The 12,322-nt window shown below is 52.4% G+C and overlaps 1 protein-coding gene across 1 annotated transcript in view; it reads left to right on the top strand.

Annotated features, from left to right (window-relative positions):
- Window positions 1–656: 656 nt before the first annotated feature.
- ANGPT4 (angiopoietin 4) overlaps window positions 657–12,322 on the top strand; it is a 43,744-nt gene continuing 32,078 nt past the window's right edge. Inside the window, 1 exon segment of the mRNA NM_001076483.2 lies at window positions 657–1,508. Within this exon segment, the coding sequence (NP_001069951.1) occupies window positions 1,200–1,508 (309 nt within the window). The 5' untranslated portion in view covers window positions 657–1,199.

A 12,322-nucleotide genomic window follows, 5' to 3' on the forward strand; every position in this document is an offset into this window, starting at 1 on the left:
CCAAGACGAAACAGAGGCACAGAGAGGTTAAGTGACTTGCCCAAACACACAGCTGATGAGTGGTGGAGCCCGGATTTGAATCAGTAAACATGTCAACAAGTAAATCAAAAATTCCTCTGTCCCCATGCTGAGAACTCATATACATTCCTCATGCACGAGACGAGGTTTCCGTCTCAGGGTATGGAGGTTGAGAGAGGTGAAGCTGCCCGCACAAAGTCTCAGGGTCAGTGGTTGGGGAGTAGGATTTAGAGCCCACTGCCTCTAACTTGGGGGTTGGTCAAGACACTGCTGTACCTCAGGCTCTTCTCCCCAAAATCTACTTGCCCGTTCCAGCCAAAGGCAGCCGCAGCGCTATCTGCCTCAAGACAAGAACACGCTCCCATTTCTATCACAGCACCGGAGCCCATCCAGGCCCCAAGAGAGAAGTGAGGATGGGAGCCTGGCTGGGGCGCCCACTTCCCTAGCCTTGCAAGGATTTTCTCTGTCTCTAGAAACAGATCGAACTGGCTGCCTCCTCCCCAGCCTCACCCCTCTGCCCCCCTCCCCGTTGCTCTGTTTAAGGTCACTCCGCTGTGTTCCAAGGCTAACACGAAATCAGAAGGGGTAGGTGGAGGGGGGAGAAAGAGAAGGCGCTGGGGGCTGAAATTTGAGATCTCAGCCTTGCGAGGAGAGGTTGGAGAGAGAGAGAGACGGAAAGACAGAGACAGAAAGAGAGAATTCAGTTGCCTTTGGTTTCCCGAAGCAGGAAGCTTGCGGGTTTGGTGTGTGTGTGTGTGTGTGCGCGTGTGTGTGTCTTGTTTTCTTTCCTCCCCTCTGGCAGGGAGGCCAGGCCTCCACTGGATCATAAAAGGACTCGGAGACGAGGCAGGCAGAGCAAGCCAGTGCAGGGACATAGAGGCAGCGTGCGGACACGCGCGAGGAGGCAGGAAGGGAAAGAGGGAAGAATAGAGGTGAGGGGGTGTCTGGGGGCGGGAGCGTGAGGCGGTGGGAGGAAGCGGAGCAGCTGTGGTATTTGGAGCAATTATAAATAGCCGCCTGGACAGAGCTTGGCCAAACAGGGCTTTGCAGCTGCGGCGGCTGTGCAGGCAAGCCTGGCCACTGTTGGCCAGCAGCGGGTGCAAACGGCACAGAGATAGGTGGTGGACAGGCCCAGCCCCAAGGCTCTGACTCAACACCCCTCGCCATCACCACATCTCTGGATGCCCTCCCCACCAGCCATGCTGCTGGGTGGCCTCCTTCTCATTGTGGCCTCTACAACTGTGGCCCAGCGGAGGGGGCAGGAGGCCGCTGGGCGCCGCCGGGCCCACCGAGTCCAGCACGGCCAATGCAGCTACACCTTCGTGCTGCCAGAGCCTGAGCCCTGCCCACCTGAGCCCGAGGCCTTTGGGGGCTCTAACAGTCTCCAGAGGGACTCCCCGGCGGCCACACTGAACCTAGGAGACTGGCCAAGCCAGCGGATGCGACAGCTGGAAAAAATGCTGGAGAACAACACGCAGTGGCTGCAGAAGGTAAGGACTGGGTCTGCAGGGGGGTGAGGGCAGCGAACAGCAGGTGGAGCATCTACCCCAGAGCCCTGCCCTGGACACAGATGGCCAGGCTAATAGGGCCCTTGTCTCTGAATTGTACATATTGGAATGATGAGGCCCAAAGAGGGGCAGAGATGAGCCTGAGGCCACACGACAAACTGGGAGAAGACAGAACTGGAAACCTAACTCCCCAACTGCCATTCATTCCTCCAGTGTGGACCAGTCCCGTCCTAGGAGCAGCAAATACAACAGTAAGCAGAAGAGTACATTCCCTTCCGGACCAGGATAGGAAAGAGACAATAAAGGGATGAACAATATGTACTCTGTCAGAGGTAAAGCAAAGTGAGAAAGAAAAAGGCAAGGGGTGGCCAGAGGTGGCTATTTGAAGTCAGATAATCAGAGAGGATTTCTCAGAGGAGGTGACGTTTGAGACCAGAGAACAAGTGAAGTGATGAAGCAACCTGGGAAGGTTTCTAGGGGGAAGCTATTTCCAGGGGGACCAGCAAGTGCAAAGGCTGTGTGGTGGGAATGTAGTTGGGGTGCCTGGGGAACAGCAGCATGGCTGGAGCAGAGAAGGAGGGCAATAGAGGGTTGAGGGACAAAATCCAAGAGGTGAGGGGAGGGCAGACCATGCCGGGCCTTGAGGGCCACCGGAAGAACTTTGGCTCGTCCTCTGAGCTTCACAGGAGCCATTGCAGGGTTTTGAGCAGGTGAGACACACCTGAGTTAGTTTTAACAGAATAGACTATAAGGGACAGATTTGATGCTGGGAGCCCAAGGTAGAGACCAGGCAATAAGTGATGGAGGCGTGACGTGAGACAGGACAGCAGGAGGGGGTGTGGCCAGTCAGATACTAGTATATTCTGAAGGGGAAGTTAATGGGCTCTGCTGATGAACTGGATATGGGGTGGCAGAGATGAGGGGGCTGAGGACCCCATTGCCATTTTGGCCCAATGCCAGGGCCACTCTAGGATCCCCTGCCCTCATTCTTTCAGCAGATATTCTGAGCATCTACTGCGTGCCAGGCTCTAGGCAAGAAACCGAGGTGAACAAAGCAGGTTCAGCCCTGGGTGGGGTGAGGAAAGCATCCTATGATGTCCAAGATGGGGAGCAGTCCCTCTTTATCCCATGGTTCAAATTGTTCAGATTGTTTGCCTGGTCAGCAGACAATGTTTCGCTCCCCCAGTACGTGCATATTTATTTAGTATTTGTGCACCTTATTAATATAATATGTACAAGGTATGACACAAATGAAAACTTTAAGAAGATAACATGAAATCACATAAATTAGAGTTCCAGTGGCTTCCTCCTGTTTTCTAAAGGATGACCTTCTGCATACCCTGGGTTGACCATCTCCCAAGTGGAGAGTTACACTTATCTAACCAAGCTGATTTGTGCACATACTCAAATACACACTTAAACTCCTGTTTCATTCCTGCCCTGACCATCTATCTCCTGAGCCTCCTATTCACCATCTTCTCATAGTCACTGTCTACTTGCCCCTCCTACCTTGCAACACTTACAGCCACCACCATCCCATGCTTAGGTCCCCCCTCAAGGGAGCTCTTGGCCTCATACACTGGATCCCAGAGGGCTCCATGCTGCCTTGAAATCTGTGTGTCTTCAGGCAGCTGTTTCCAGTCCTGTAAGGGTCATGCCAAGCCTCGTCTCCTCCTCAGCCTCCATTTTCACTTTGTGCCCATCCTCTCACCAGACCACGGATCTCCTACTTCAAAGAGACATGGGGCCTACCCCACACTTGCAGATTCACCTATGCACCCACCAGTCCCCAGGGCCTTTCTCTGACTCAGAGGAAGGGTTCCTCCATGGACCAAAGTCACTCTTTCACAACTGTGGGTCGAATCCCCTGCAACCCCTGAACTTCCTCAAACAAACCATTCCTCCAGTGTCTCTAACAACTCCTCCCTTTAGGCTGTTCCTTCCTCTCAGTCTTTAATTGCATTTCCCATGTTAAAGAAAGAAAGAAAGAGGAAGGGGAGAAGGAGGAGGAGACAGAACAAGACCCTTCTCCAGCCTATACCTTCTGACTTCTGGCCTGGCTCTCAGAAGTCTACAAGCTCTGCCTCTACTTCCTCCTTCATCCCATCCTTTTCCTAAGTAGCCTCCCACTTCCCATTTCCTACATCCAGTGGCCACGGCTCAGTCTTCATCTTACTTGACCTCTTGGCAAATTTAGTATCGCTAACCAATATCATCCTTCCAGAAACTGTCTCCATCAACCAGTCCTCATCTACCACTCTGACTGCTTTCCCTACCTCCATCCTGGACCAGCCACCTCCATCTCCTACTTGGATGGTCATCACAACTGCTGTCTTAAGCTCCATTTCCACCCAGACCCCAGTAGTCCATTCTGTATTCAGCAGACAGAGGGGTCCTGTTAAAACCTAAGCTAGGTTAGTTTCTCCTCAAAACCCTCCTGGGGCTCCCATTCTCTTTAGTTATTCTCTTATTGAGTGAAAATCCTTGCTAGCTGCAACACCCCTCACCCAGACATGTATGTGGCTCACTCCTGACGCACCTCAGGTCTGCTACTTAAACGTCACCTCCTCGGAAAGGCCATTCCTGTCCACCACATTTAAAATAGCCACCCTCCTTATGGTCCATTTACCCAGCTTTGGTTTCCTCCCTTAGCACCTACTACCACCTGTTCTTAAAAACATTTCTTTCGGTCTGTGAGCTCCAAGAAGACAGGGGCCAGTCTGTTTTGTTTGCTACTGGGTTCTCAGGGCCTAGAACAGTGCCTGGCACATAGTAGGCATGCAATGCATGTCTGTTGAATGGATGGATGCACAGTGATCCTCCCATCTCTCAGGCCAATCCTGCTCCTCCCCTTTTCCTGAAATGTTGCTGTTTCCCAGGGCAGAGTCTCTGTTTGTTGTTTCCTCTCATACTTTGTGGCACAACCCCCAGGGCTGCCCTCCCAGTACTCCCGCAGCACCATCTCCCCCCACCCCCATGATGATACCAAACCAACGTCTGAGGGGCTCCCGACCTCCCCTCTGAAGGCTCACAGTTTCTCAACTCCAAAGCCGCCTGAAATTGAGATCTTCCCTCCCCACCCCCCACCTATTCTGCTGAAGGTAGTACCACCCAGCCAACAGGTAATCTGTGGCCCTGGGATGTCCTTAACCCCACCCCACTCCCAGGCAGCAGATCCTATCCATCCTATCCCCTCAGCTTCTCAGCTCATCCTCCTGTCTTCCTCACTGCCCTGGCTCTTGTCACCTCTCTCCTGGACACTGCTCTCACCTTGCACCTGCTTTCTCTACCCCAAGCCTCACCTTCTCATCCATTTCAACTCCCCTGGGTGCCTCGTGCTTGAATAACATTGGTTGAGCCAGATGATGGATTTAAACCAGTGGGTTTCAGGTTAGGAGGTCGCTCAGCTCACCTCTTCATCTGGCAGTGGAGTGTCCTCCCCAGATATCTGTCCACATAGCCTGATAATCCCGGGCAGGGCTCACCATGGAGCACTGTGGGGCTAAAGAATTCCCATGTGGGAATCAGGTGGACCTGAGTTTACATCCCAGCCCCAGAACTTACTTGCCACGTGGTTGTGGATGAGCAAGGCTCAGTTTTCCCTTCCTCAAAGTGGATACAACAATAGTATGGTAGAGGGTTGGCTGCGAGGATCAGGGAGACCGCTAACTCACCCTTTCGGCTGCATGGGTAACTCACCTGGGCAGGGGTACAGTAGCTCAACTGGCTATTACTTAATTCAGCATCATCTCTATCGGAGCCCTGCACCGCTGGTCCTGGTCAATCCAAGGGTGGCAGGTAGCTTAGGGCAGGGAGAGTCACTTGTCCACGCTGGTGTTCTCTGCAGTTCCCAGTCTTACCCAGTCTCTATTGGGGTCCAAGCAGAGGTTTGTCCTGCCATCTCCTGAGTATGCTTGGGTTGAATGTTCCCTTCAGGCCCTTTAGTCTTTGGGTTACTTCCAGGTCACCCTGTGCCAGTGGAGCCTGCCCCAAGGTCAGACCCCATCAGCAGTCACTTTTCTCTGGGTCCCGTCCCCTCTTTAGGCAGCAGCACAGCCTGGAAGGTGAGAGCCCCAACTCTGGAGCCCAACTTTTTGAATTCGAGACTCATTCTGCCCTTTTCTAACTGTGTAACCTATGGCAAGTTGCTTCACCTCTCTGAATCTCCGTTTCCTCGCCGATAAAATAGTGACAACATTACCTACCTCTAAGAAGGTTTAATGAGATAACGCATATGAAGTCCTTGGCCCAGCACCTGTCATACAGTAAATTCTCAATCAATGTTGGCTGTTTCCATGAGGAACTCTCCCTGGAAAAAAAGACAAATCCTGAAATTCTTGAGTCCTTCCTTCTGAAATAAGACACAAGGCCCCTGGCTCAGGGGTATGAGGCACCTGGACAGTCATCTCTCTCACTCCAGTCAAGAATACTTGCTACCTTCTGTGACCGTGACCTTCTTCTGGCTCTTCTCTCAGGCATTCTCTTGGTCTGGGCTTATCTCAGGGTCTTTGAAACTTGAGGGCCTTTTTTTGGCTTCTGCTACAATCTCTTAGAAAAAAAAAAATGAGTTTTAAAATAGTCTCATCACCATTGCCATCGGGGATGCCTGGGGAAGACTGGCCTTCCAGACCAAACTCTCAGCAAGTCTCATTCATTTGGGAAGTTGCAGAGAAGAGCCTCCCTCCCTCGTGGCCCCAACCCCTCTCCCTGTTCCCAGTCCAGTGTACAGATGAGCAAACTGAGAGGCCAGAGAGGGGAAGGAACTTGCCAGAATGGCACAGCAGGGAGACCCAAAGTCCACTTCTCCAAAGTCTGTGTTCCTCCTACAACTCTGGAGGGTGTGAAGGAGGTAGGGGAGGCCAGATCTGAGACAATGGGGTGCTCCCTTCCAGAATCCCAAATTCCCTAATACCCACTCTCTTCTTCCAGCTATTCCGCCTGTGCTCAGGGTGCATGGGGATGCCCCATCCCTGCTCCCTTTCCCCCTTCCTCACTCCCTTCCACACACTGCTCCCCTTCCCTTCCTCCCACTGGTCTCCTTTTCCTCCCCCTCCCCCTCCTCCTGGAAGCCTCTGCCCCAGTGACTCATGTCTGGAGCCATCAGCTCGGTGGGCTGCACATCAGCTCTTGGCTCTGCTCCACTCCTTCATCTGGGTGAAGAGCTGCAGCAGGAATGTTGAGGGGAATGGGGGGTGGGGGGCAGAGCCAGCTGGAGAGCAGGCATCCCTTGCTGGGCTGTGCCTTCCAGTGGTTAGCGCCTGGCTCCTGAGTCCACCACAGACTCAGGAATACTTGCTGTGTGTGTGAGACAAGAGAGGGAAAGCACCTACTGACATTTGATGTGGGGTTAAGAGAGGCAGAGCCCGGAAAGCATCCGCCCAGAGCAGGTGCTTAATAAAGACCCTCTCCTGTCCTGTCATCCCCCAGCGGCCAGGGGCCTCTCAACCAGGAAGTGCCACACTTAGCCCTCATTGCATGAGAAGTGTGAGGAAACACAAGTCCCCAGGCTCCTGTCCCACCTTCAGCACCTGAGGGCAGCAGAGCTTCTGCTGGGTCTCCAGGGTCCCAGGAGTGGGGCAGACTCTGAACCCCCAAACCTGGGAGCCCTCTACTTTCTCGTCTGTACCAAGAACAGCTAGCCCTCTCTGCTTGTCTTCCTGTGCATCTCCGCCTCTCTCTCTCTCTCTCTCTCTCTCTCTCTGTCTCTCTGTCTCTTGTCCTGCGGCTCTCACGGTGGCTTGACTCACCTTCTCTAAGTCTGCGGGTGTCTGTCACTCTCATACTCTCTCCTGTCTGGCTGGCATCTCCTCAGCTTTCTCCCTGTCTCGCACTCAGGCTCGCCCTGGTCCGCCCACTCCTATGCCATCCATCTCTCCTGCCTTTACCTCCCAGGGTGTCTGCATGCTCCATCCACACTGGAGGACATACAGGCATTATGGCCAGCACCCCACTCCCAGCTAGGCTCAGCTGGGGCCTCCTTCTCTTCCCCTTCTGTGCCCAAAGCCAATCAGAGAAGGGTCAAGGGCTAGACAGGAGCCCCCCAGCCTCTGCTGTTCTCTCCAGGACCCTGACGTCAAACCTCAGAATAACTCAGCCCCTCGGCCCAGTGGTCGTAAGGCCTTGCCTGGCTGGATGTGGGTCAGAAGCGCATCCAGCGGGAGCACAGCGTGGGGTCCTGGCCCAGCCCAAGATCCTCCCAAACTGGCCAGGACTCCCAACTGCCCTGGCCTCCCCAGGCTGCCCGTAAATTCTTGGCATTTTCGGCCTTTGGTTATCCAAACAAGAAATGGATCTCGGTTGCCGAACAAAATGTCTTGGGGTTTGATTTCCTAACCTCACTGCTGGCTCCTCTAGACAGTTCGGGCCTGGGGAAGGGGGTGGGGAGAACAGCATCTGCTTCTTGGAAGAATGCTTCTCCCTTTTCCAAGAACGGAGCCTAGAAACAGCTGGCACAGATGCCCTGGGCCTAGGGATGATCAGGGAGCAGCGGCAGCACGGCCCCTCACGTGGGATTCCCCAGAGGAACCGGCCGGCCCTATACTTCTGACCCTCTCCTCCCAGTCTCCAGAGCTCAGTCTGGGCTGGAAGATACACAGATCCTCTCTCCCCTTTGCTCCTTGAGCGGGAAATGTGAGAAAACAGGCCCCAGGTCTGCCCTTAAGCCTGAACCTCTGCTTAGACTCTGGCCTCTGAGTGTTTGCTTAGCCCTGGAGTTGGCTCTGAAATGCCTAGTATGGAGCCTGAATCAGGGGCCATGTCCCAGGGGGGCTTGCCAACCAGCTGTGGGCCTGGGGGAAGCCACCTGCTTCAAGTAGTGCCTCTGCAAAGTGGAATTTAAAATGCTGCCTCCCAGCGAGAGGGTAGGATAAAGAAACAGACCAGGAGCTAGGGCTGGCGTTTATGAAGCCCTTCCTGTGTGCCAGACACTGTCCTTCGTGCCTTGTGAGAATGATTGCACTGAATTCTCACAATGAGTCTATAAAGGAAGATTGCTTGCCCATTCGCAGATGAAAAAACTGAGGCACCAAGAGGTGAGGTGACTTGCCCAAGGTCCCATGACCAGGAAAAGTGGGTCATGTTCACACTTAGACTGTCTAATGCCAGAAACCACACTCTCAGCACTTGGACCAGTTCCTGGCTAATTGACGAGACCCATCCATTGTGTCCTGGGTCCCTGGGTACCCAGCCTGGGGAACAGAGGCCCCTGGCCGCCAGAGGGGAAACTCACAGGGGCTAGATTTTCCCCTTCACCCAGGAGGCCCTCAGCCAAGGAGAGCTTCTGCCAGAGAAGATCCCCATAGCACCTCAGTCTTCAAGGACAGCCCTTGAGAACTGAGCGGACTGCAAACCTCCATCTAGGCATCCTCACTGTTACAACCTCTCTCCTTGTACCAGGGTAAATCCAACAGAAACCGAGCATGAGCCTTGGGGTCCCACTGACTCAATCTGAATCCCATCTCCGCTGCCTGCTGGCTGTGTGTTCTCCCTTTGCCAGTTTGTGCCTCAATTTTCTTGTCTGTGAAACAGGGACAATAGTAGAAGCCACTTTGCAGGTTGTCATGGAGATTAAATGAATTAATATACAGGCGGGGCTGAAGACAGTGTCTGACAGAGCCCAGGAAATCCAGCTATTGTAAACACACTGGGGGAACTTCCCCAGCAGTCCAGTGGTTAAGACTTCGCCTTTCAGCTAAGATCCCACATGCCTTGCTGCCAAAACACCACAACATAAAAGAGAAACTATATTGCAACAAGTTCAATAAAGACTAAAAATGGTCCACATTTTTCTTTAATCTTTAAAAAAAAAAAAAAAAGGAAGGAAGAAAGAAAGGAAAACTTACTGAGGATGCTCGGCCCAGGAAAGGAATCCATCTCGGAATCAGCACAGGAATGCCAACTTTTCTGCATCCTGCCTGTGTGATCTTGGGAAAGTCCCTTTTTCTTTTCCCTGGGCCTCGGTTTCCTCTTCTTCAAAGTGGTGGGGCGTGGAACCAAGCACCTCAGGTGAGGACAAAATGAAGTAAAGCATGCAGAGACCTGGTGGGGTAGGCAGGCAGGTGAGGAGATGCCTGGGGCTTGAGGCTGAAAGTGAAACTATGTCCCTTGGACAGAGAAACAGAGCCTCAGAAGCTTAGGATGGCGGAGACTTGTGGCCCTTCGATCCTGACTCCAGTCTAGCACTTGTTGGTCTGCTAAATGAGGCTGAAGGAAGGAAGGTGATTCCCAGGCAGCTGAGGGGAACCCCCACAGGAAATCTCTGCAAAAGCTGTAAGTGGGCCCCCCAGGCTAAGAGATGAGCTGGAGAGAGGCTGCAGATGAGGGGCTGGGGCCTCTTCCTCCAGAGTCACGCTGACCTGGGGTCCAATCCCAGCTCTACCTCTTGCCAACAGCCCTAGTTGTTTTCCTCAGGTTTTGACTAATTTTCAGAGTGCAAAAATTCAGAAATATGGAATTGTGTGAAGACGCAGAGGGAAAAAAAATCATTGTCATCACTATCCCCTGGTTATTTCCTTGCTGCTCATTCTGTGCATTCTAAATGGTTACTGAAATGTTTCAAACGGATGAAAAGGTATAGAGAAAGATCAGATGAAATTTCTTGTCCCTAAAACCCAGCTTAAGTAACAAAACTTTACCAATCCCTTTAAGCCCCCGCCCCACTCCTACCTCCCTCCCTGACCAGAGATAGCTACCGTGAATTCTGTGTTGCTGACCCCTTACTCCAGGTCCCTCTCACATTCTGTATAAGAGGTCACACGGTCCATCTCTTTCTACAATTTGCTTTTGTTCACCCAACCTTGTGTCTGTGAGATTTATAGCTCTGCAAATATGGGAAAAGCCTGAGTCTCAGGTTTTCCATCCGTGAGCTGGGGATGTGGTAAGCACGTGCCTGAGTTTGCTGTGAGGCCCAAATAGCCAGTGCCTGCTGAGTCTGGGAGTGTGTCTGTCACCACATCTGCTTGTAGGGAAATCAGAAATTCTGCTGTCGCTTCTTCTGTCTTCTGGAGCCCCTGCATTGTTGTAGAGACTCCACACACTGTACTGTCTCTGAGCCAGGCACTAGTACACGTGTTTTACAAACATGACTCATTAAATCTCACGACATCCTGAAAGGTGAGGATTGTTATGATCTCCACTTATTGTGGGGAAACTGAGGCCCAAAGAGTTTATACATCTGGGAGGTGAGGGAGGTGGGCTTGAAGCCAGGCAAGCTGGTTCCAGACCTCACACTCTTAATCACTACACAGACTGCCTCTCCCTACTACCCATTTTACAGATGGGTACACTCCCCTGGGCGGGGGGAGTGACTTGACTACATTCACCCTGGGGTCATTGTCAGGGACAACTTTACTTCTCCTCCCTAGTGGTTAGAGGACACACAGTCAGGTAACTCATGAAAAAGCCATGTGTCCTTACAGTTAGGAAACTCTGGGATTGTGTGCACACACTTGTGTGCACCGTTCTGAACTTAATTTGCCAGGTGGAGTGTTCATTCCTCCACGTGCTTAATCACCCGTTCCACTGATGGTAGGGCTTCCCTGGTGGCTCAGACAGTAAAGAATCTGCCTGCAGTGCGGGAGACCTGGGTTCTCTAACCCTGGGTTGGGAAGATCCTCTGGAGGAGGGCATGGCAACCTACTCTAGTATTCTTGCCCCGAGCATCCCATGGACAGAGGAGCCTGACAGGCTACAGTCCATGGGGTCACAAAGAGCCGGACACGACTGAGCGATTAAGCATAAGCAGTAGCCATTGATGTTTACCGTGAGCTTACATGCTAGTCACTTACATGCAGATGATGAAAATTCAACAGTAAGCAAGGAAGACTTGGTCTTTCGCCTCCAGAAGCAGCAGCAAAGACACTAACCTGGTAATTTCTCATGTATACTGATTATTCATGATATTAATACATGCTGTGAAGAAGGGGCTCACCTGTTCAAGGAGTAAGTAATAAGGGGCCCAACCTTGATGGAGGAATGGCTCCAGGAAGAAGAACAGAGCTGAGATCTGAAGAGTAGATTAGGAGTTCTTAGGCAAGGAAAAGAAGGGAAAAACATTTCAAGCACAGGGACCAGCAAGTGCAAAGGCCCTGAGGTAGAACAGAACAAAGGGATTTCGAGGAAGTGGAAAATGTTCACAGTGGCTGGAATGCAGAGAGTTAGGAGAATGTGGCCCAGATGAGACCAACCTCCCCAGATCTTGCCCTGCTCTTGAGGCTCTGGGGTGCCGGAAACTGACATGGCCACTTTTCTGTCCCACCCCCAGTGATGGGCAGTGGCTGTGGACATCTGGACCTGCTCCTCTCCTCCTTGCCTGACCTTGGTCCTATCCCTGTCACCCTGTCTTCAGGGTCAGCCTCGCCCACCAGTGATGAGTGAGCAGAAAGAGCTTAGCCATTGGATTCAGTTCCTTACTTACCAGCTGTGGGTAACGCTCGGCCTCTCTGGGTCTCGGTTTAAACTCATTTGTCAAGTGGAAAGCAATCGCTCTTTTCCTCCAGGCTGCAGAGGAAGATCAGATGAGGGCAGAGTTACCCACCAGAGTTCCTCAGACAGGAAAGTCTGGTGCTACCTGGCGGAGATACTCCAGTAAGGCTTCCCTCCATCTAGAGTGCACTTGACTCCCTTCCCCCAGGGGGAGCTGGGGTGGTGATGGAGGGGAAGTGCTGTCACGTGGTCACTTCAGTCATGCCAGCTTTGAAGTGTAGCCTAAGAGAATCATTCCCAGAGAGCCTGGACTTGCCCTTGGACAAGTTGCTTAACCTCTCTGTGCCTCATCTGTAAAATAGGTTGATAGTATC

This window comes from Bos taurus, chromosome 13 (genome assembly GCF_002263795.3).
Source record: "Bos taurus isolate L1 Dominette 01449 registration number 42190680 breed Hereford chromosome 13, ARS-UCD2.0, whole genome shotgun sequence".
NCBI lineage: Eukaryota > Metazoa > Chordata > Mammalia > Artiodactyla > Bovidae > Bos > Bos taurus.